General features: G+C 57.6%; 1 protein-coding gene across 2 annotated transcripts in view; it reads right to left on the bottom strand.

Moving 5' to 3' along the window:
- STARD8 (StAR related lipid transfer domain containing 8) overlaps positions 1-19537 on the bottom strand; it is a 41959-nt gene extending 22422 nt beyond the window's left edge. Inside the window, exons 1-2 of one of the 2 annotated variants that reach the window (XM_033072649.1) lie at positions 19369-19537; positions 17201-17234 (exon numbers count right to left, since the gene is read on the bottom strand). In XM_033072649.1, coding sequence (XP_032928540.1) covers positions 17201-17234; positions 19369-19413 — 79 coding nt within the window. In that variant the 5' untranslated portion in view covers positions 19414-19537. Of the gene's footprint in view, positions 1-7908; positions 8068-17200; positions 17235-19368 lie in introns of those variants that run through there. The other variant, XM_033072651.1, reaches the window with a different exon arrangement.
- Between the last annotated feature and the right edge of the window lie 4089 nt (positions 19538-23626).

Here is a 23626-nt window from a genome sequence, read left to right as displayed (position 1 = left end):
CTGAGACTCCTGACGTTGCTATCTCTGCCTTCTCCCACCACTGTGGCCAAAGAAGCTGACACAAGACTCGGGCTCCTTCCCCAGGACCCTGCCTGGGACACCACAGCCCAACCCTCAAAGCAAAAACTGACACCAAAGCAGGGAGGGAGCAGGGGCTGAGGTGGGGCCACAGCACAGCCAAGTGAGTTTGCTTTGCTGAGAAGGGCAGGAAGGAAAAGCGTCAAACCACGAGCTCAGCCAAGGGTCCGGCACTGCTTCCTGCCACGGTTCTGCAGAGAACTTCATTAATGAGCCAACAGCTGCAGCTCCCCAGCCTCTAACAGCGTTCACAGAAACAAAATATTAATTAAAAAACAATCCCTGCTGCTCAAGCAGGTGGGAAGGCCGTGGAGAGCAGCAGAACAGAGGCACCCTCCCAGTGAGGAGGGTCCGTGCCCGAGCTGCAGGGACAGCGCGATCCCCACCACGGCTTCCTCAGCCGGAGGAAGAGATTTGGGCACACCCAGCTCCTCTCAAAGCAGGCTCTGCCGGTGGGGAAGGACGATCCACCCAAAACTAGCCAGGTCCTGCTGCTGCTGCAGCTCCCAGGATCCTGCAGCTCGCCGGAGCCGGCTGGAGCCGCAGTGCCGGACACTCACCCAAGGTCAGGCTGGCAGTGGCCACACGCCCAGGGGAATGTGAGGCATGAAATGCAGCTCACCAACAAACTCTGAGTGTTAGCACTTCAACAGTCCCACACCACATTCCACACCGCCACAGGGATCACTGAATGTTGGAGCTACAGGATGGTTTAGGTCGGAAGGGACTTTTCAGCTCATCCAGTTCCACCTGCTGCCATGGGCAGGGACATCTTCCACCAGACCAGGTCATTCCAAACCTCATCCAACCTGGCCTTGAACACTTCCAGGGATGGGGCCGTGTCTTGGGGTGCCCTAAAGCAAAACAGGCAGCCACAGCTTCTCTGGGCAACCTGTGCCAGGGCCTCACCACCCTCACAGGAAAAAAATGCTCAGTTTCTTCCCAGTGCCTCACCAGCACCTGAGGGTCACCTCTGAACACTCTCTTTTGCATTTAAACACTAAAAAAAAATAAAAAAATTAAAAAATTAAAAATATATGCTGTTTTTGTGCTGGGAACTGTCTTCACCACACCAACCTCATTTTATTTACCCTCTTCCCTGCTTGCTGCCATGCAGACACCATCCATCAGACCAGCACTACCTCTGTGCCTGGCCCAGCACACAACCACCCCAGTTTGCAGGGGATGTTTACAACCAACCAGCACCCCACCAGCTCTCTGCCTTTAAGCTGGGGCAGCCCCAGGTGCTTTCAGAGGCTGCCTGCAGAGCACCAGTGCTCCCAGTGCTCCCATGGCTGGGACCACCGCTCCTCCAGCTGCCAGAGCGGAGCGACACCCCAGCACTGCTGGGGCCAGGAGCCAAGGCAAAACAATGGGAACCATTTACAGGGCAGGAAGCTGCATCTGCTGGATGAAACGCTATCTTCAAACAAGACGTGTTTGGATAACTCCAGTTTCATAACTCGCCCCTTCCGATGTTAGGAAATCACGGTAATAAAAAGAAAACAAAATGGGGGAGAAGAGATTTGGCACGGGGGAACATCGGGGAGCAGCTCGAGCCTCAGCATTGTCTGGGGCAGCCCAGCCTGTGCCATCGGGGTCTGGCTGCAGCCCCTGCCCCCAGGATCAAAGTCTGATCAAATATGCTCTGGGAAAGAGTTAAATCTGCATTACCAACCCCAGGGGCACAGTGAGTGCTGGTGATCTGGTGCATTTGACCAGAAATTGAAAATTTGACTTTTCAATGGCAATCAAAGCCATGCTGGGGGAGAGAAGAGAGCCACGCTGAGCACAGGATATGGGGTTCAGCAGCTCTTATCTTCATCATCTTAAAGATAATAGAAGGGATGGCCTGAAAGCACCCTTGACACCCTGAGGATCCAGCTCAGCATCACCAAGAGGCAGCAGCTGGGTCCCACCCCAGGACCCTGCTCCTCACCCTGCTGTGACAGCCAGCACCTCCTGCAGCTGCCACCTCCACAATTCGGGACAAGGAGCCAAAAGCTGAGGTCACCCAGCTCAGACCCTCCCCAGCACCCACCTCCTCTCCCCACCCTCCCCAGGCCAAATATAAACTTGCTTACAGGAAATGCCTTAAAGAAAAGGCACCTCCCTGCGTCCCAAAGAATGCCCAGAAAATAAACTGTCTCTGGACATGAAGGAAATGGCTTTTTTTTTTTAAATCACATTGCAAAGCAGCTTTAACCCCTTCAGTCCTGGCTGCAAACGCAGCGCCTGTGTGCCTCAGGGAATCTCAAGGTGTCTGAACTCCAGATTGGTGATGTGAGAGGAGCCTCTTGCTAGAGGCAATCTGTGGCATCACCACATCCTGAAAAAAATGCCACAAAATCCAGAATTCAAACATAACCTCTCTGCCTGGCAAGGAAAGCACAGGACCCTGGAAAGGGGCTCATAGCTGGGGACCCACTCTTGATTTCACAAAAGCGCTGGCTCCATTCCCAGAGCCATTGGGCAGAACTTGCACAGCTGTTGGCATTGCTGGAGGTCCTGCATTGCAGCCAGGGGGGGCAGGGGGCTGCACCTGTGCCCCCCTCCCCACCCAGACCCTTTCTTCAAGGGCCCTGAGTGGGATGGGTTGGTCTCCCCCCACTGTGAGGGTCCCTCAGGGGGTGTGCTGGGATCTCTGGCAGATGGGAATGTGGCTCCTGAGCTTGCTCAGAGGGCAGGGATGGGGTACCCCAGCGATGCAGCCCCCCAGCCCAGCACTGCAGCTGCTCCAGCCCAGCAGGGACACACGTGGAGGCTTAGGAAACACAAATGCTGCCTTCACACCAACGTCCTGACACAAGGCACAAGAGAGCAAAAAGAGAAGAAATACAGGAAATGCAGGAGGTGGAGAAGCAGCTGCCTCAAACAGTCAGTCAAGGACAGAGCAAAGCCCTGTGTGGAAAGGAGAGCTCACTCTCCCCAGTCCCTCCACCATGGGACAGCACAATAAATAAAACAATAAATAAGCTCAGTGCCAGGATCTGGCAGTGTTCCCGTGCACTCACAGGTCACAGCCACAGTGAGGGTGATCCCATTCTGTCTCTACAGCAGAGGACACCGAAGCAGGAGCAAGGCCAAGGGCACAGCCAAAGCATTCCCTGTATCACCAGCACCCCCCTGAACACCCCCTTAATAACCAGGCACTGGTGGCTTTCACCCCTACGTGGTTTGATCCAATTCAGCTGCTGCTGCAGAACGCCTCCTGTGCCTGCTGTGGTTTGGAATTTCTCGGCGCAGCAGCGGTGCTGGAGGAGCTGTGTGGAGGTGTGAGGCCAGCCGTGGGAAAGGGAAGCGTGGGGTCAGCTGCCACTTGGCTGGGAAGCAAATGTCTGTCCAGAGCAGCAGCCAGGGCTCAGGGTTCAGCAGGAGATTGCCTGCCTGGAGAAGAGAGGCAATTTCTGCCTTGTTCCTGCCTTTGCACTCTGTGTATGTCTGGGGGGAATCACTGCTTCCTACATCCTTGCTGCTCCCAAGAAAGCAGCACCACAGCTCCCAGGATTTCACACCAGGAGAAATCACAAAGCCACAGTGCCTGTGTGGCCCCCAGTGTGCCTGTGCCCAGGGAGCTCATGCCAGTGGCTCTCACCATGTAACAGCCATCCTGGGAATTGCTCAGGAAGGTGTCTGAAGGCCATGGGGCAACCCTCTGCCTGGAAAAACAGAGCTGGAACAGCAGCCCCAGCTGCCCAGACGTCCTTCTCTTGCCCAATGACACTGATGAAACGAGGTCAAGTGCGCTCTGCGTCACCGCTGTGGGCACAATCCCTCAGCCTTGTGACACCTCTGCCTGCTCAGGGTCACTTCCAGTTTCGGCAGGAGCAGCAGAGGGAGCCAGCCAACCCTCTCAAACCCTGCAGAGCAAGCCCCCACCTGCAACCTCAGCACCACTCCTGCCCCCAGCCCAGCCTTCAGCATTGGCAGCAAAGCCTTGTCCTCTTCACTCCTTTTCCTTTTTTCTTCCTTTTCCCTTTAAATGCCAGCTTTCTGGTGCTCTCCACCTGCACCTGCAGGGCAGGAAATCCCCCAGCTCACCCAGGCTGGGGCCCACAGGACCCCTCGGGCTCAGCACCAGCATGCCCTGGGAGAAGCTGCCAGCTCCTGCTCTGACAATGGGACCAAGCCTTGGCTGCAGCACCCATGGAAATCCAGATGTTCATGCCAGGAACATGCCAGGTGTCCCAGGAGTTGTCCTGACCATCCCAGCAGCCTTGTCTCCCCTGTAGGCTTTGACACTGCAGCCCTGCTGGGATTCCATGTGCCTCCAGGGCAATGGGGTGAGAACTGGCTGAGCCCCTGGCAGGTCCCCTGAGCTGTTGTTGAAGCTGTTTCCAGCTCTGGCCGTTAACGTTTGCTCTGCCTGTAACTGGCACGGCACGGGGTGACAAGTGCCCTGTGGTGATAAGGGCTCTGCAAACAGCCAGGCCAGGCACGGGGACCTGTCAATGATTAACCCAGCAGCCACAGGGGACAGCAGCAGGCTGGGGACACGGCCACCCATGGGTGTCACAGCAGCCAGAGGCAGAAGACACATGGGGACCACAAGGAGCCACATGCCCTGGGATCAGGGTCACAGCTGCATCACCAGGCAGAAGGTGATGAGCATGGAATGGGGCAGAGTGAGGCCAGCACAGCTCCACACTGACAAGGATCCTCAGGCAGAACAGGTAACACACCCAATGAATCAGAAAGCAAACAGATAACAAACCCCAAAAACCTTCTGGCACCAGAAAAGTATCCTTTTACTGGAAATGTAGGGACAGACCCTGTCTCTTCCAATCCCCACGCCCAGCCCTGCAGCCTGGAAAGGTTCACATGCTGCCGAGGTGCCTCTCCAAAAGGCAGGAACCAAAGGGCCATAGCAGCTCAATCATTAACCCTGCAGAGACCCCCGGCCTCGCTGGAATGTGCTGTGCTGCCGGTCCCCTCCGGAGCTCTGCTCAAAGGTTCACAGGCTCTCCTCTGCCCTGGCCACCAGCCCCTGCAGGCTCCAGCTGCCTTCCAGCACAGCTTTCCTGCAGTGCTAAATCCCCCCAAACACCTCTGTCTCACGTCCCAGCAGGGCTGGAACGTTGTGTGCAAGAAGGGAAGCTGAGAAATAAGAAACCCCAAGTTCCAGGGAGACATTCCCGTGCTCAGTTCACCTGAGCTGGGTTTGGGGAGCTGTTGCTCCCCGTGGCTCCTCTTGCCTTGGAGAAGCATTGCTGCTGCAGCAGGACCAGCACGGGCACAGCATGGGATGGGAGGACTGGCAGAGCAATGGCATCCCAGCTTTTACAGCCCCCATGCCACTTCTAAAGCTTTTTACATGCACAAAACCAGCTCAGCTTTCACCCCTGGTAATCCTTGTCACGAAACCCAGTGGGCAGAAGGGATGGAGCAACATCTCTGCTATGGGTCTGGGGAGAGGAAAGGAGGAAAGGAGGAAAGGAGGAAAGGAGGAAAGGAGGAAAGGAGGAAAGGAGGAAAGGAGGAAAGGAGGAAAGGAGGAAAGGAGGAAAGGAGGAAAGGAGGAAAGGAGGAAAGGAGGAAAGGAGGAAAGGAGACCCCCGTGCCAGGGGATGCTCTGCTGGGGCAGGGAGATGAGCCCTGGCACAGGGCAGGAGTCCCTGCACATCACAGGACCCCCAGCTCCCCATGCATCAGGGCCACAGCAACCACTGCAAAGGCATTCCCTTCCCCACAGCCCTGCTGCCAGCACACCGCTTGAATCTGGGGATTAAACTCCCACAGACACCAAATGCAAAAGCCCTTCCAAAGCCACACTGAGGGCAAAGGCAAATCCCAAACCCCTGCAACAGGCAAACTGTCTCAGGCTTTTCATGGGGTCATCACTTGAAGGAAGGAGACTTCATTTTTCTCTGTGCTGGCAGTGATTTACCCTCGGCACTGCCTGTGCCCTTCAGTGCCAGCCAACTTCCCAGCTTGGTCCTTCTGCCCAAAGTCACGCAGCAACCTCAGCGTGCCCTCGGGGAAAGGGCGACCTTTCGTTCTCCCACTCACTTCAATTGACTTTGAGAACTTTCAAATCTTTTTGAAATTGGTACAAAACCAAAGGGAAGTACTGACGTGCCCTTGGGCACAACCACATTTTGTTCTCTTACGAAACGGAACCGCTGGCAGGCTGTCCTGTGAACACACACTGGGGTTTGGGCACTGCAGGCGATGCAGACAAGGAATGCTCAACGGAAGCACGGCTGGATTTATGCAGCCAGTCTTTTATCAGAAAAGGATTTCTTGGAAGAAGTGCAAGCACATGGCATGAATATGAGCTGCTCCTCAGAAGGAGCTTTGATACCTGCTCTGTGCTAGGACTGCATGTTTTGCCACACATAGAAAATACTGACAAACTTTCAGGATAAGGGTGGGAGCTGATTTTTCCCCTGCAAGGATCCCATCCCTGATGGGATGCGAGCTGATCCATGGCCCCTGGTCCTGTTGGCACACATGTGCCGAGAGTGGCAAGGAGCAGCTGCACAGCCACCTCCCCAGCTGGGCTCTGGTGAGAATGCAAACAGAAGAAGGCACAGCCATTGATAACAGTTCACGTATGCAAGTGGAAAAGAGTGTGGACTTCTGCCAAAAATTCACGACATGCACTCCAACACCCAGGGACTGTACAAAGGTCTTTAAGTAGAAGAGGCTCTGCTGCCCTTGGCACACGGAGCATTTCAGAACACCAACCACAAATCCAAAGGCACAAAGAGCTGGTGTTTGAGCTCGGCACGATCAAACAGCCCCTGAGGAAGCAGCCTCTCACCTTGGCAGCACGCTGCTCCCGAGCACAGCTGGGTCACAGTGTGACGAATGACACACGCACAGCAAACCATCATCCCTCCCAATGACAAAGGGTTCTCAAGGAGCCAATCCACTGCAAACATGTGCCCAGGCACTGAAATCCAGGCCTGCAGTGAGAGGCCTGATCTGGAGTCAGCACAGTTACTCCAAGAACCCACTGACTGAATCAGATGGCAAATCTGTGTTTTCCCAGCGGGTTATGTGCACTCATTTCAGGTAGAGGAGGTGAGGAGGAGCCCTGGGGAAAGGCAGGTGGCCCAAAGCCCACATCCATCCCTCCTGAGCCCTGGCAGCAGCGTGAGGGTCAGCATGGCTGAGCCGAGAGCCGAACATGCCAAACCCGAGCTCCAAAGGCAGCAGCGCATTCTCACCCCACACACTGCCGTGACTCAGCCGGCAATGACAGAGGGGGATCCACTTACTGCACGAGGCTGTCAGGAGCTGCTGTACCAGCTCCAGGCTTCTCACCCTCCCCAGGGTGCTGCAGCAGCAGCCACCTCATCCAGGCACTGTGTCCATCCCGACACGGCCACCAGAGCACACACATCCCACCTGGCGGCATCTGCTGCTGCTGGAGGCAGCGGGGCTGAGCAGCGTTCTCTGGAGCCACAGGTGAATCACAGAATTCATTCTGGTTAGGAAAGCCTGCTGTGACCACCGAGCCCAGCTGTTCCCCCAGCACTGCCAAGGCCACCACTAACCCATGTCCCCAAGTGTCACAACTGCTAAATCCCTCCAGGGACAGTGACTCCACCACCACCTTGGGCAGCCTGTGCCAGAGCTGGACAATCCTTTCAAGGAAGAAACTGCTCTTAATGTTCAACCAAACCTCCCCTGGCACAACTTGAGGCCACTGAATCTCTCCATCACCTCCCGTCTACTTACCCCATTACACACAGAGAGGGATTCTGCCACTGGGAGCACAGCCCAGCCCGAGCCAAGGAGCACAGACAGCAGATTGCTGGGTGCTTTCTCCCAAACCCCACGTCCTCCTCTGCACTCGCTCCCCGCAGGTTCCCGATTTACCTTCAGGCTGTGCCCGTCCAGCCGCGCTCTGGGGGGACCTGTCGAGGGCGGGGGAGGACAGAGGGGTCTGGAGGAGGATGGAGGGCACAGAGGGGTGCCCCGGTGCCCGGGCCGCCGCGGGCAGCGGGCGGGCTCGGGCAGTGCCAGCCGAGGCTCCGGCTGTTGTCGGTGTGAGCGCAGCCCCGGCAGGTGCGGGGCTGTGCCGCGGGGACCGCCCGGGATCCGCCCCCCAGCCCGGGATCCGCCCCCCATCCAAGGATCCACCTCCCCATCCAAGGATCCACCTCCTCATCCCGGGATTCGCCTCCCATCCCCACCCCCGGACCGCCCCCGGCCCCGCGCCGGAGCTGCGGGGGCTCCCCGGTGCCGGGAAGGCAGAGAAGGGACATGGAGATGCTCCGAGGGCTGGAACCCCTCTGCCATGGATCTAGCTAGGGGTGTTCACCTGGAGAAGAGAAGGCTCCAGGGAGATGATAGAGACCCTCCAAGAGAGTCTGGGACAAGGGATGGAGGAACAGAGCAAGGGGGAATGGCTTCCCACTGAAAAAGAGAAGGGTTAGGTGGGATATTGGGGTGAAATTCTTCCCTGTGAGGGTGGTGAGGCCCTGGCACAGGTTGCCCAGAGAACCAACCCTGAAAGTGTCCAAGGCCAGCTTGGATGGGGCTTGGAGCAAGCCAGGATAGTGGAAGGTGTCGCTCCACACAAACCATTCTGGAATCCTGTGCCACATGTGAAACCCAGTGGAACCCCCAAACCCTATCCATGTCCTGCCTGCCCCAGGCCCCTGTGTCCCCCCAGCTCAGCCATCCCACTCCCTGCACTCCCAGACCAGCAGCAGAACGTGGCCTGTAGGACAGAGGGATGGGGACACCAACAGCTGCCACCTCCCTGCAGGGCTGAGCACCCACGGGGATCCCTCAGGCTGTTCCCCCCACAAAAAGGCGCCCCAGGACAATGTCTAGACACACCTGGCTGTCCCCAGCTCTCTCTGTCAGTCCCAGCAGATGGAACAGCTGGGGTGGAAGCCACAGCGAGACATTGCGAGGAGCAGTGGGGCTGCTGGCAGGGACTCGTGTCCCCAAAAATCCCCTTGCACTGCTCTGTAGTTACCATTCCAAGAGCACAGAGTGAGGAGGACCTTCTTCACAGTGCACACACCTCACAACCTGGCTCTGGACCACACACTCCTGTCACATCAGAGGGGCACAGCCACAGGTGATTTGCAAGAGGGAAAAACAGTGCTTAAAATGGACTTGAAGGAGGAATCTTTTGTGAGCAATGGGAGGTGACGGGGCTGGAGGTCAGGAAGCACCAGCCTGAGCATGGAGGGAGAGGCAGAGGAGGCAGAGGGTGAGGAGGCAGAGGGTGAGATGGAGGCAGCAGTCTGGGATGGGATAACCAGAAAAGCAGGAGATAGACCAGGTACATTGCAGGAATGCCAGAAACCAGGTTTCCTCTGGAAATCACTGCTTGGAGGGATGCCCAAGCTCCCAATATAGGAGAATCAAGTTAAAAAACAGGATTTTTTCCCATTGTTTTCATAGTCTGAGAGGCACATCTCCTTCCTTCCTTCCCAAGCTCCTGACTCCTCTTCCCATCAACCTCCCTCCTGCCTCTGTCCCGCCGCAGCCCCCCCAGCACAGGCTGCTCAAAGCGGCTCTTGTTGGCTACAAAGTCCTCCCGGAGCTTTGTGCGTGAGAGCCCCTCACCAGCTGGACCAAAGGGGCGGGCAGGGGGTGACAGGGGGTGACAGGGGGTGGCAGGGGGTGGCAGGGGGTGGCAGCAGGCAGCCGGGGTCAGCCCCAGCGAAGGGAGAAGCTGTTGATCTGGGGGGATCACTGGAAGGTCATTTAAGCGAGGAGTGAAGGGCTGCAGGCAGAGGAGGGGTCAGGGGGCCCAGCCGAGCCTTGACCCCCACAAGTCCCAACCCCACCAGAGTCCAGGCTGATGGGGAGGGGAGAAAAAGGGACAAAGGGCGAGCAAAGCCTTTGGAAACACAATGGGTGCAGAGTCTGACCAAGTCCCATCCAGCACCCAGGGGACAGCCCTGTGGTTGTTTCACCCCTCTGGTCCCAGCACGGTGACGGCCACTGGAAAAGCGCCGGGCTCGGAGGTTTCAGGATTTTTCCTGCGTGAAGCAGGAACAGGGAGGGTGTGGAGGCACAGAGCAGGAAATCTCGCCGAGACGCCGAGCTGGAAAGAGGCGGCGGCGGGGGCAAAGCGGGGCTCCCAAAGGGACACGGCCCCGCAGGACACGGCTCCCTCTGCTGACCCCGGCACACCAAACCTCCAGGAAGAGTCACGGCAAGGAAACGGCGGAAAGGGACAAAAACTGCTCCGAATCCACGGGGAAAATACCTTTGCTCCAGCTGGGAACCCCCCGCAGAAGAGGAAGCCAGCACCCCTGCAGACACATCCTGCGCCAGCACGGCTTGGACATTTACTGCTGCTCTTCTCCAACAGCCCAAAGAAATGCGAGGGGGATAAAAGTTTTTTTCTTTCAGGTATATAAATACAAACAGAACCCAGAAAGGCACCCCTAGGCAATGGGGTCTGGGGCATGTGTGTCACAGCCAGCTGCTAGGGGATTCCTGCTCTGCTAATACATTATCCATGGCTCCTGTTTTTCCACTGCTGTGGATGGAGAACAGGAGAAACTCGTGTTATTTTCACACGAAGGCAGAGCTGGCCCAGCCTGCACGGGCACCCTTGCCCACCTTGGGATGCCCCATTTATCTCTGTCCAGCCATCCTAGAGTGGAACACTTGGTTTTTCCCAATCCCCAGCCCTAAAAGCATCACCCAGGCACTGTCACTGCTGCCACTGCAGCCCTTCCAACAACAGCAAATCCCACAAGGAGCTCCAGGCCCACAGGGCACCCCTAACACTTCTGAGAATGGTGAATCTGCAGCACAGAGAGCCCAGAAACCACCTCTGCCCCATCCACCTGGAGCTTCCAGCAGCACAGGGATGTTTCGGCACTGAGCCTCACACCAGCGGGAAGTGAGCAAACCAGCTCCAGCCAAGAGGAGAGGATGGCTTCAATGTCCTTCACGAGAGGAAAATCAGGGGGAAGAGGTTGAGTAGCACACCCGAAATGGCAGCTGGAGCCGTGCTGCCAGCTGCACGAACACAGCAGGCGGGATCTCAGCAGCGCCGAATTCCCCGGCTTCCAAAGGAGGAGGGCGAGAGGGAGGAAAAGAGAAGCTCAGAGACACACACAACAGCATCATTCATGGAGCTGGGTTTGTGCAACAAGGGTCCTGTGTCTGGCTGGGAGCTCCGGGCAATTAAAACAGCAGCCACAGATCTCGGAGAAACAGCAGGAATTCATCTGAGGAATCCGGATTATGTGGCCACTGCTGAAGCAGAGCAGAAAGCCCCCAGCTCCTGGAAGGCAAAATGCTGGCAAGTGATGAGCAACCAGCTCCATTATCCAACTGTTCCTGCCTCACCCACCCGAGTCAGAGCTCCTCTCGCCGCATCGGGGCTGGGGGATTACTGCTGCTGGTCCTGCCCCCTGACAGTCCCACCAGGGGGAGGGTGAGGACCCGGTCCTCAGCCCACACATGGCCCTGGCTGCAGTAGGCAGGGGCAGGAGGGACTGCTGCAGGGCAAGCCAAGCAGTCTGTGGTCCCAAAGATAAGGGCGGTGCTTTGCAAGTCTAAGAATGTGGTTTTCCATTCTGTTCCATCCCTGGAAGCACGCACGGGGTTAGCAGCACATGTGAAGAGAGACGGGATGCTGAGCAATCTCGTGAAAATCTCCCTGGCAGGGCTGGCTCCTGGGAGCAGCCACAGATCCTCCGGGAGACCCCAGAGAGGATCTGTGTGCTCCCTGCTCTCATGTGGATGATCCCAAAACAATGTGTGCCCTGCAGGGACTTTGTCCCCTCATCCACGGGGCCAACAGCCCTTGGCTACAGCTTGCCCCATGTGCCAGCACTGAGCTGGGCAACATCACTGGCATGGAGTCCAGCAGTGGGAGATCTTTAGAGAACTCCACTTCTCCCTCGCCTACAAAAAATTAAGCTTCTCTTCTCATCCCTGAGGAATAGCCTCTGTCCACCCAGCGTGTTTTGGGCCATTCCTGAAGGGATCATTTATCAGCAGAAAGAATGAGTCTCCAGGTGTGAGGTGGAATTGTTCACTAAGCATCACAGCCGATGGAGAAACCAGGCAGCAGCAGTTCTCCCTTCACACAACCCAAAATAAATGGTTTTCAAGATCATTACCCACACCCTGTTATCACAGGCATCTTTACAAGCCGCATCAAACCAGTTTTAGCACTGGAGTTCCAAATGAACAAAAACTCCCTAAGCATTTTCACAGCCTTGAAAAGATGATTGATACAATCATCATTAAAACATTATCAAATACAAATGAATGCTCTTTCTCTGATGAAAAGTGGAAGCTCTTTTCACCTGACCGACCCTCGGGCGGGTGATCTGGGCGGGGTCCGACTTCGGGACCGGCATCACTCAGAACACCACGAAAACCGCTCGGTTTGGAAGGAAAGCAGAGCCCGAGCCCCTCAGCCGCATCCCCTGCCCGCGCTGTTTGCATCCACCGCTCCAACACGCACGGAGCCCACCCTGCGCCAGCCCCCGTCCCTCGCCTCGCCGCGCAGCAAACGCGACGTGCCCGCTCTCGGGATGCTCGGAGCCCCGAACCCCGAGCCCCGCACCCCGAGTCCCGCACCCCGAGCCCCTCACCCCGAGTCCCGCAGAACCCCGCACCCCGAGTCACGCAGAGTCCCGCACTCACCTGCCCGGACCCCGCACTCACCCCCAGGACCCCGCACTCACCCGCAGGACCCCGCACTCACCCGCAGGACCCCGCACTCACCTGCCCGGACCCCGCACTCACCCGCAGGACCCCGCACTCACCTGCCCGGACCCCGCACTCACCTGCCCGGACCCCGCACTCACCTGCCCGCCCGCGCCGTCCCCTCCCGCACGGAGCCGCGGCCGCAGCGCGGCGGAGCCGCAGCCCCAGGGAGCGCCCGGAGCTCCAGCGCGGAGCCGCGACCCCGGCCCCGTCCCGGAGACCCATCACTGCTCCGGAGGGACGGCGGAGAGCGGCGGCTCCTCCCCCGCCGGGATGCCGGCACGGGGCCGGGGAACGCCCGCTCCCCTTCCGCCCGTTCCCTGCGCCTCCCGCCCGGCGGGTCCCGCAGCATCCCCGGGACCCTGCTCAGCCCCTTCCCCCGGGGCCGGCCATCAGCGGGGGCCGAGGTGAAGGTGATGCTGAGGCACGTGTTCCACCTGCATCCTCCCAAAACTGAGTCACCCCCGTGCCGGTGCCACCCCGCGCTCGCTGCCGCCCCCGCTGCCAGGGGCGGGCGGGTGTTCAAAGCCCTGCGGACGCGCCGGGCAGGGCTCAGGGGCTCTTCATCATTAAGAAGAGAAGGAATTAACGTGATCAGACTGGCCTGCCAACACCTCACACCGCTTTTTCCCCATCTGACCTCTCGGGCTTTGAAAACAAACTCCCGTGAGCATCACACAGCCCCGGGAGGCTCCCACAGCCCCACGCCCGCTCCCTTTGCACCAGCTTTGCCCAGAAGGACAGAGGGGCTGCTTCAGGCACAGGATTACCTTCCTGTGCATGTTAAGGCAGTCAAAGTTCTGACCAAAGAAAAAACATTGTCCAGCCAGACCTTTCCGCCAGTTTTCAGTGTATTTTCTCATAATAATTTCAGGGAAATTACCACCCTCGGAACTTCCCTCTCAATCCTTTCAGTCTCATGCAAACCACCCGAGGATGCAAACAGAAATGTACCTTCCTGCCTGCAGCTACTTTCCAGTCAGTCTCAATCGCTCCTTGCTGCCATGGGAAAAATTTGGTGACACTCCGGGCATGAAGTGGCTAAAGGGGCCTTTTCCCAGCTCATTCCCTGCACTTCTCACATGCTCTGGAGCTCAACAGCACAGAAAAAAACCTTCTCTCTAAGCCAGGCTCTTCCTTTCTGGCCTTCAAAGAAAGGAAAAATCCCCCAACCTGTGAGCGGATCCTGCTGTCCAGAGGGGGGAATCTGTATTTTGTTAGCTACAGGAAACGGGAAAACTTCCAGCCCTGGAATTAAAGCCCAGAAGGAAGGAGCTGAGCTGGGGGAGGGGTCTCTGTCACTGCAGCATCAGGGGGTCAGAGCTACACAAATTTTACAGGCAGAGGGACACAAGAAGCAGAACTGGTGATTCACCAGCCAAGCCTGAACCCAGGAGGGCAGGGAAGAGGAAGGAGCAGCACAGAATCCCCTCATCACATGTCCCACCAAAACCACTAATAATCACATTCGGTTCAGCTTTTCTACTTCCCACCTCTCTAACCCACACCCACCCCATGACTGCCTTTTCCACCATGTAAGAGCAGCAGTTTCTCAGTAAATTCCAGAAGTGCCCAGAATGGGTCCCTGCTGCCACATCCAGCATCCCACTCACTCCACGGGTCCCCTCTGATCTCCCTCCTGATGCCACAGCCCTCATGGCCCCAGTGCCAGAGTAGCAGCACTGGCACACCCACACATCCCAGGACACCCCCCTGCCAGCCCCCAGCCCCTCTCCCTTCCAGCACATTCAATGACCAGAGCAGATCCCAGCCTGTGTTTCTCCCCCCAAACCCAGGGAACCACACCATGGGCTCAGGTCAGGTGAGGAACGGGGGCCTCATGCTCAGGCCACAAACCCACCAAGTCAGTGCAGGAGATTTTTTTGTGCGAGGAGAGAAGAACAGCTCAGCTGTGACAACACATCAACAACAGCTAAATTTAGCAGGTTATTTTCGGTAATCCAGATGCTGGGTAAATACAACCTTATTATTTCACGCAGGGGCAAAAGTTCAGCCGAGTCCCTCGTGCTGCTTTTCCCTGTTAGTTCACCACATGCAGCTGCAGGAGCCCACCCTGAAATGCTGCAATGTCACCACTGTCTGGCTGTGCTGGCAAGAGCCACCAGCTCTGTCCCTGTCCTTTAGCAGCAAGAGGAGCCACTGCTCCATGGCATGGGCAGAGCACATCCCAATCCTTTTTGGAGGGGCCTGGTGCTGCTGTTGGTAGGAATTTATTCTGAGGATGCAGTTTTCAGGTGCATGGCCAGGCTGTGAGCCTTTCCTTTCTTCAAGCTTTTCCTTTCTGCTCAGTCCAGAACAATACATGGGAAGTGAATGCTGGAGAGGAAGCAGAGGGTTAGGAAATCCATGGAAACCTGACCCAGCTGGGATTGTTCCAGTGGTTCTGTTTGGGGCTCTGCAGGGGCTCTGCAGCTGAGGGGACTGCAGGGTGGGCCAGGGAGGGCAGCAGGAGGGACAGCAGGGACACAGGAGTCTCCATGTGCTCCACAGCTAAACACCACCTCCAAGAAGGCAGATGAAACCCAAATTGTTTTCCACCATCACTGCAGGAGCTGCCATGGCATAACCAGGTATTGGAATGCTGGGGGAAGCCACAGTGACCTCACCCAGCCAGTCTTCAGGGAAGGGGAATGGGAATGGGGGGCTGGGAATGGGTCTGTCCATGCCTGGAAAGCAGCTCAGGGAGTTTGCCAGGTGTGCTGGGAGGGGGAAAGTCAGAGGCAAGCTCTGGGAATTGATGGAAGAGACACTTTGCCAAGAGCTACTGGGGAAAACCAGAACCAGCTCCACCCTGCCTCATGCCATCGTGTGGGGAGCTGAGGTCCTTGTGCCACCCATCCAAAGAGACTGAAAATCATCATAAGGGAAGGGAATTGTGTCCCCCTAAACCATGGCCTGAATGCCCCCTTTGTCCCCCCATCTCCTGGGGACAATGAGTGAAGAGCACCTGCCCTGGCCCTTTCCCAGTGGAAGGCACAACCCCCTGCAGGCTCGCTCCCTTCCAGTGTAATCCATGGGAAAAGGAGAACTCCAGCCTGCTGCTGCAGGTCACAGCAGCACCAGGAGCATCACATCAAGCCACAGGTGACAAATCCCACAGTGAGAACTGTGCAGCTGCTCAGGACACGAGGCTCCTGCTCGGCACATGAGGCTCTTGCTCCTCCTGTCCCCAGAGCCCAGCATCCCTCCAGCAGCCAGAGCTGGGACAGGGACATGTGACAGGCAGGTGTCAGCTGGGGTCATGTGAGTGTCATTGAGCCTTCACCAGGAGAGACCTGGCTTCTACAGGCAGTTTTAACCAAGGGGAAAACACCTTCTTTGCCCCAAAATCCCTGTTACAGTGTGGTCCATAGGAGCCTTCCATCCCCTTCCCTTCCACAGGGCTCTTTAACTCTTTTTAACAAGCTCTTGACATTTATGTTCTTAATCTCTCCCGTGCAAGGGCCAGAGACCACCCAAGATACCTCTGGGGCTCTCTCACAAAGCACCTTTTGTTACCCAGAGCTCTCCTGTGCTCTGGGCTCTCACCAGCCAGACTCAGAGCTCACTTCACCCTTCCATGAGTGAAACCAAGAGCCCCTCAATGCCTCACCCTTGGGGCAGGGAGCTGCCTGGAGATCCCCACGGCTCCCTGCATGCTGGGTTCCCCTTTTCATGGTGCCAGGGCTCCAGCCACAAGTGTGGGCAGCCCCACTGCCCCCACCTCTCACACTGGAGCTGCCATCCACAGGGCATGTCCTGAGCCCTGTCCCCAAAGCAGCAGAGCCACCCCAGCTCCAGCTCCCTCCACTTCCATGGGCCACCCTGGGATGGGACAGTTTGATTCTGAGGGTGTCACTGCACGAAGACCCCCATGGCACCAGCCAGTGGAATGATGAAAGGCAGGACCTCTACCCCCCTGCTACAGCCCCATCCCCATCCCTAGTTCCTGCTCCTGCTGGCACACACACCCTCTCCCTCCTCCTCCTCTTGCTCCCAGAGACCACCACCACCCCCTCCAGCACCCCCTCACAGCAGGGCAGCCCCAAGCCCAGCCTCCACCTCCACCTTGGCAGAGGTTTGATCAGGGCAGCAGCAGCACAATCCCCACGGATCAGCAGCTGCCCTGTGAGTCCCTCCTGCCCCACAGTCACGGTGAGACACTCCAGTCACACCAAGCTCTGAGCCAGGGGTGCCCTCCTGCCCGTGGCACTGCAGTGCCAAGGCTCTGGAGCTCCCCATGGGATTGTCTGCTGGGCACAAAGCTGCTCACCACAAAGACAGGAGGACTTGAAAAGGAACCAAGGTCTCTTTGCAAATATATTCTATTGAAAATAACAGTTTTGGGGGCAAATCACACTGCTGGTAGAGGAACACAGTAAGGGGACACTCCTCTTCCCATGACCCCTGATCACCCCACAGCCAAGGCATTCCTGTCCCAAAAATTATTGCTGCAGCTTACCTGCATCTTTTTTATCTTCTAAAAATGAGAATTTCTGTGAAAAGAAAGAAAGAAAAAAAAAGGAATAATTTTTAAAATCACTTTGATTCTCACATTTGTGGAATGCTACCCCTCACATCTGGGCTTGGTCCCTGCTCCAGCCTCCCCTCTGCCCAGAAGTGACCTGAGACCAGCAGAGCTGATCCAGAGCTGGGACCAGCAGTGCTGCTCCAGCCACAGGACAAGCAGAGCCCTGGCAAAAGCTTCTCCCAAGGGCATGAGCCCCACTGGTCTCAAAACACCACTGCCACTCCCAAGGGCCCAGGGGTGTGTCCAGCACGCACCCACTACCCACGAGAAATGGATTCACAGCAGCAGCAGAGCCTCAGCACCACTTGGGAGACAGCAGCAATTTGCAGAGGTGGAGGAGCAGCTGCAGGTCCCCATTCCCAGCCCTGGGGTGAGCACAGAGCCCAGGCTGCTCCCCAGTCTCTCTCTGGGAGCGCACGAGCCCCTCCAGCAGCCAGAGGTGCCGGCGGGATCACGGCAGGAATGCGCTGTGCTGCTGAGCCGGACTTTCCCACGGACCCCCAGGACTCCTCTTCCTGCCAGGGCAGCAGGGCTGAGGATGAGCCAGGGAGGACAGGCTTAACCATGTCCCTGCTGCTGTGCAGCACTGCCATCACCAGAGCTGGAGTCATTGCTGTGACCCCACAGTGTACCCGTGTCCACAGGGGAGGTCACCAAGTTCCTCTGGATCCTTTGGCATTGCCCAATCTGTTTCCACACCTTCCTTTTCCCACCAGACACAGATCCACCTTATTTAACTTGGAAAGCTTTAATCCCACACAGCCCAGCACGTTTCTCCCTGTTCAAGAAATTCCTCAGAAGGAAGGTGAGAATTCCTCGCCTGCTCGTGGTGAGCAGCTGAGCAGCACTGGCATGGGGAGGAGAGCGAGCCCAGGCTGAAGCAAAGCCTCAGCCCTACAGGAGGCCACTGGTGCCCACTGACGGCAGCCAGGAGGGTGGTGCCCTGACCAGCTGGGCCACCAGAGCCACCAGAGCCACCGGAGCCCATGTTGGACTGACCCCAGTGGACTGCTGGGTGCTCCCAAGGAGGCTGAAACCTGTGGGCACCAGAGTCTGTGCAGGCCAGGCTGGAGCCTGCCCAAGCTGCAGCTCTGCCAGTGACGATGCAGGACCCAGAGTGCATGTCTGTGCCACCAGCAGTACAATGGCAATGCCACCAGGCAGCACACAGGGATGAGCAGGGTTAATGAGGACAGCTAAGCTCTCCAGAGACAGCAGGGATGAGACAGCAGGGACAAGACAGCCACTAATATTACCAATGAATTTCACAAATGTCATTTTTAGACTCAACTATTTTAAGCATTGCACTGAAAGCCCGGGGGACAGGGTGCATTCCACATCCATTTTACCACAGCAAATCCACTCACCCAGCACAGCCCGGTGTACAGCACTGCCTGTAAAGGGATTTCACCACTTTTCCCAATCTGAAACTCCCAAAATTCACTAACTATAACTCCACAACCTCCCCAGCTCACCTCCCACCACACTGCATAGGCTGGAACACAATGAACCAACAGTGCTCAGGAGCTGCCAGGGAAAGTCATTTGTTATGAAGGTGACAGATGAAGAATTAAACCCTAATGAAAAACCTGGGATGTCACGCCATGGGAACTGCTGCTGCAGGAAATTAAAACTGAAGGCTCTTGGCCTTGCTGCTCCTTTGTCACCCTGTTCAGAGCTGCCCTGACCCTCCAGGTCAGCTGTGGTCCCACAGCCACGCCACGGCTGACCTGAGCCTCTGGGTCGGGAAGGATGTTCCAACCTGGCCACAGCACGCAAGGAGGGACGGCAGGACCCTCCTGGCATGTGCTGACCACCTCGGAGGGTGCACACACAACACACACACAACAACACAAACAACACACAGAGCACAGCACAGCCCCCTGCTCGCCCAGCGCTGCCGCTGCCGGGACACGGTGACCCAGTAAAGGGCACAGGGACCAGCGCACCAGCCAAAATTAAAACCCCTGACATGCACGTGGGGCGCGGGCACGACACCCCCAGAGCAGACTGGACACCGAGAGCAAGCTGAAACCCCCGGTGACGCTTCTAAAAGCACAGGGTGTCAGGAACGGAGCCCCGCAGCAGCGCTCCCTTACCTTGGCTCTTTTGAAGCAAGCCCAGAAGAAATCCAGCAATGGCATGATGTGCGGGCGGGGGCCTCGCTGACCCCCCTAGATCGCGATGCTGCCCCCGGCCGTGGGGAGAGCCCCCCCGGGCACCCCCATGGCAGAGCTGCGGGGCCGGGCAGAGCGAGCCCGGTGCGGGCAGAGCTGCGGGGCCGGGCAGAGCTGCGGGGCCGGGCAGAGCGAGCCCGGTGCGGGCAGAGCCCCGTGCGGGCAGAGCAGGAGCGGCCGGAGCGCAGGGACGGAGGGAGGAGGAGCGGGAGGCAGCGGCGGAGGCGGGCCAGCATTCAAACCCTGCACCGTTATTCAGTTGGTTGGGAACGGGCTTGGAAGCGATTGAAATTCCCCGAAGATTGCGAGTTTTAAACAGCTCCAGGCTTTCCTTCCTGCCCCGAGCGCTCCGAGCTGCTCCCGTTGGCAGGCGGGGAAGGGGCGAGGGGTGGCCGACGCTGCAGAGCGGGAGGAGGGGGAGTTTGGCTGTCAAAGGCACATGTAGGACATTAGAAACCCAAACCCTGGACGGTTCAGATTGTCACTCCGGTCCTGCCCGAGCTGGCTGGCAGCTCCCGGGGCACGAGGTGTACCCAGCCACGGTGCCATCCCTGCGCGCTCAGGTGCTGCTGGCCTCACCGCGGGTACCGGGTGGTATCCCAGCGGGGCAATCCCCCAGGGAAACTGGGAATTCACAGGGGAATCCCCTCCAGCCATTAAATGCCCTTCAGCTATTCACAGCTCCTTATCTGCCTTTAGCAAACATCATTCGTTCACAATCGCCACAATAAAAGGTCACATCACAAACATTTGTGCCAGCCCCCCACTCGCAGCCCCCCGGGCCAGGATTCTTCCTGCAGGCACCTAAAAACACCCCATAAGCTGGTGGGTGATTTGTGTCAGCAGTTCAGAAGGAGCAAGGACAAGCAGATCCACATTAATGATGCCTGGGCTTGGCCCTGCTCCCACAGGACTCTTGGTGGCTGTCACCCACCCTGGACTGGCATCAGGCTCTGCAGTGGCATCGCTGCTGCCCACTGCCCATCTCAGGCTGGTGCCAGCTCCACTCTGACAGGACCTGCAGATGGGAACACGAGCCAGAGCACAATGGTTCTGCTCAGGGTGTGACACGTCTGTACCCAGCCCCCAGCAGTTGGTGCCTGTGGCAGCTGTGTCCAGTGCCATGTGTCAGACAGGGAGGCCGGGACGGGGTGCTGGGGCCCCAAACCATAAGGATAAGGCAAGGACAAAAAGCACAGCAGAGATGGAGCAGATGCACCTGCCTGGAGAGGATGGTGTGAGGCACTGCCAGCATCCAGCACAACTGACCAGCAGCAGGGCCCTGGACTGGCAGCAGTGCCCTGGACTGGCAGCAGTGCCCTGGTGCCACTGGCACAGCTCTGCCATGGCCCAGCACAGCCCCACAGCAGCTCACAGGCAGCATCAGCCCCAGTTCCAGCTGCCTCCTTCCATCTCCCCCTCATTCCTCAGCGGGCTCTGGCACTGCTCCCAGCCTTGGCACAGCTGCAGCTCTCACCCTGCCCCTGCATTACTGGTGTTACTGGGCCAGTGCAGCAGGGCTGGGGACACCAAGGCACAGCACAAGCTTTGTGCATCAGTCCCTTTCTCCTCCCTTGAAAACCCAGGGCTCACCGCTATGGCACGTTGCCCACCAGGGTCACTCTCCTCGCAAGGATTTTCCCCACAGGATTTAAAGGCCAGCACTGCTGCCCAAGAGCTGTCCACCCTTCATAACTCACCCACTGCTGCCTCAAGGGCTGCAGTTTTTACCCCAAGGACTTGCAAATAGTCCCCTGCAGGGATGAAGGCAGCTGGGGCACTGCCAGACATCCCCATTCAGCTCACAGGGCTCAGGCTGCCAGGGGACCACCACTATGGTCAGGACATGGAAGGGCACTGCCAGTGCAGGGTCCTGTGAAAGGATCATCTCTGCCATCATCGTTCCAAGGAGTCCAAGGAAACTATTCAATGATTCTACAGCCTCTGGGATATCTGGGCCTGGGCTGAGGCAGCTCTCACAGGAGGGACTGTCCCTTCAGAGAGGCCAGGCTTGGTGGCACAGGGCTTCTCTTCCCATCAGGGGCTCACCCTTCAGCACTGTGCATTGTTCTGGAACAGGACAGGCAGCACACTGGAGGGCAGACAGACACCTGATCATCCATCCATCCATCATCCATCCATCCATCCATCCATCCATCCATCCATCCATCCATCCATCCATCCCCCCATCCACCATCCCCTCAGGACAGGCTGGCTCTGTCCTGCCCCAAACCAGACAAGGGGCAACCCTGCTGTTTCAGCCATAACCCTGCCAGGACCCAGAGAACTCCCCCTGCTCGTTCCAATGGCATTGGGACCTTCTCCCACTTCCTCCAAACGCCAGAAAAGCCAGGCTAGCACAAATAGAAGCAGGCTGTCTCCTTCCCAGGCCTGGGAGACAAACCACAGCGGTTTCTGCATACTTGTGTAGCTTCTTCCTACTCAGTCATCCCAAAAGCATTCCAGTAATGCTACATCTTGGATCCTTCCTCAGCGTGCCAGGACACTATCCTCGGCAGGAATAGCTCCTGGGGACTGCATCCACGGGGAAGTGGCAGGAGCTGTGCACACCAAATGGGTATTTCTGCTGAGTAGCACAGGGACACTGCTGCATTTGTCTCCTCTTAAAATTCCTAATGTGTCCACTCGGCAGACAAGCTTGCAGGACAAGCAAAAGCAACATCCATTCATTCTATAAATAAATATGTGTGTGTGTGTGTATGTGTCACTGTGCTCCTCAGACCCACACGAGAACCCATTTCAAACCTGAGTTAATTTTAAGAAGCTGATCTAAGGAAAACGTCACCGTGTACACATTCACTGAGAGCTTCCCACAGTGCCCAGAGCTGGGACAGCCACCAGAATGTCACCAACCAGCCCCAGCTCTGCCACACACACCCCACATTCTCCGAAAGTCACGGGATAGGGCCGGAATTTTGGAGGACAGGTACAACCTCTTCCCACAACAGATCATTGCCGGGAGGATCCCATGTCCCCGCGGCCGGAGCTATTTCTGTGTCCTGATGAGCTATTGCTGTCCCGGCTGTCGCACAGGATCAGTGACAGCTCAGGCTGGTGGCGGCCAGGGGTGTGAGCGGGGCTCTGAGCGGGGGGCACTCGGGGATTTTCCACTCCGAGCCGTGCACAGGCATTTCCCGAGGCTGGGAAGGGCGCAGCTCCCGCCGAGCTGGCGTTCCCCATTAGCATAGCGGGAACAGGGACCCTTTTCTTCTCCCGACGCCGGACACGGGGCGGCTGCTGGCGGTGCTGTGACACCACGAGGGCGGTGAGAGGGACGGGGGAAGGGAGAACACGTGGAAACTGCATCTCTCCCGGGAGCAAGGACAGGGCTGGACCCTCCCCGTGTGCCCCCGAGCGAGGGGCAGCGAGGCTGTGCCTGGGAAGGGGCAGCACACAGAACCGCATGGAACCCATGGAACCGCATGGAACCGCATGGAACCCCAAGGAACCCCATGGAACCGCATGGAACCCCATGGAACTGCATGGAACCCCATGGAACCGCATGGAACCGCATGGAACCCCATGGAACTGCATGGAACCCCATGGAACCGCATGGAACCCCATGGAACCCCATGGAACCTCATGGAACTGCATGGAACCCCATGGAACCGCATGGAACCCCACGGAACCCCCCAGCTCCACAGTGGGGCCACCCCTGCTCACACCTCGGTGCCCAGCTCCAGCCCAAGAGCCAAATAAATGTCTCTGCTGCCACCAAAGAGGCACGAGCAGGGCACAAGGAGTCAGCTGAGAGCTGCCCAAGGACAGCAGAAGACATTCCCCAGCTGCCCCATGCCACCACTGCTTCCCCATTAAAAAGTTCCTAATTTGAAATAACCCCGATGTGCTCCGGTCTGCAGTGGCTCAGGGGTGGGATGTGCTGGGCATGGAACTGTGAGGGTGCAGGACACTGCCAGGGTGCAGGACACTGTGAGGGTGCAGGACACTGCCAGGGTGCAGGACACACTGTGAGGGTGCAGGACACACGAGGGTGCAGGACACACGAAGGTGCAGGACACACTGTGAGGGTGCAGGACACACGAGGGTACAGGACACTGTGAGGGTGCAGGACACACAGTGAGGGTACAGGACACTGTGAGGGTGCAGGACACACGAGGGTGCAGGACACACGAGGGTACAGGACACTGTGAAGGTGCAG

This window comes from Catharus ustulatus, chromosome 14 (genome assembly GCF_009819885.2).
Source record: "Catharus ustulatus isolate bCatUst1 chromosome 14, bCatUst1.pri.v2, whole genome shotgun sequence".
NCBI classification, from domain to species: Eukaryota; Metazoa; Chordata; class Aves; order Passeriformes; family Turdidae; genus Catharus; species Catharus ustulatus.
This window is presented reverse-complemented; position numbering and strand designations above follow the sequence as displayed.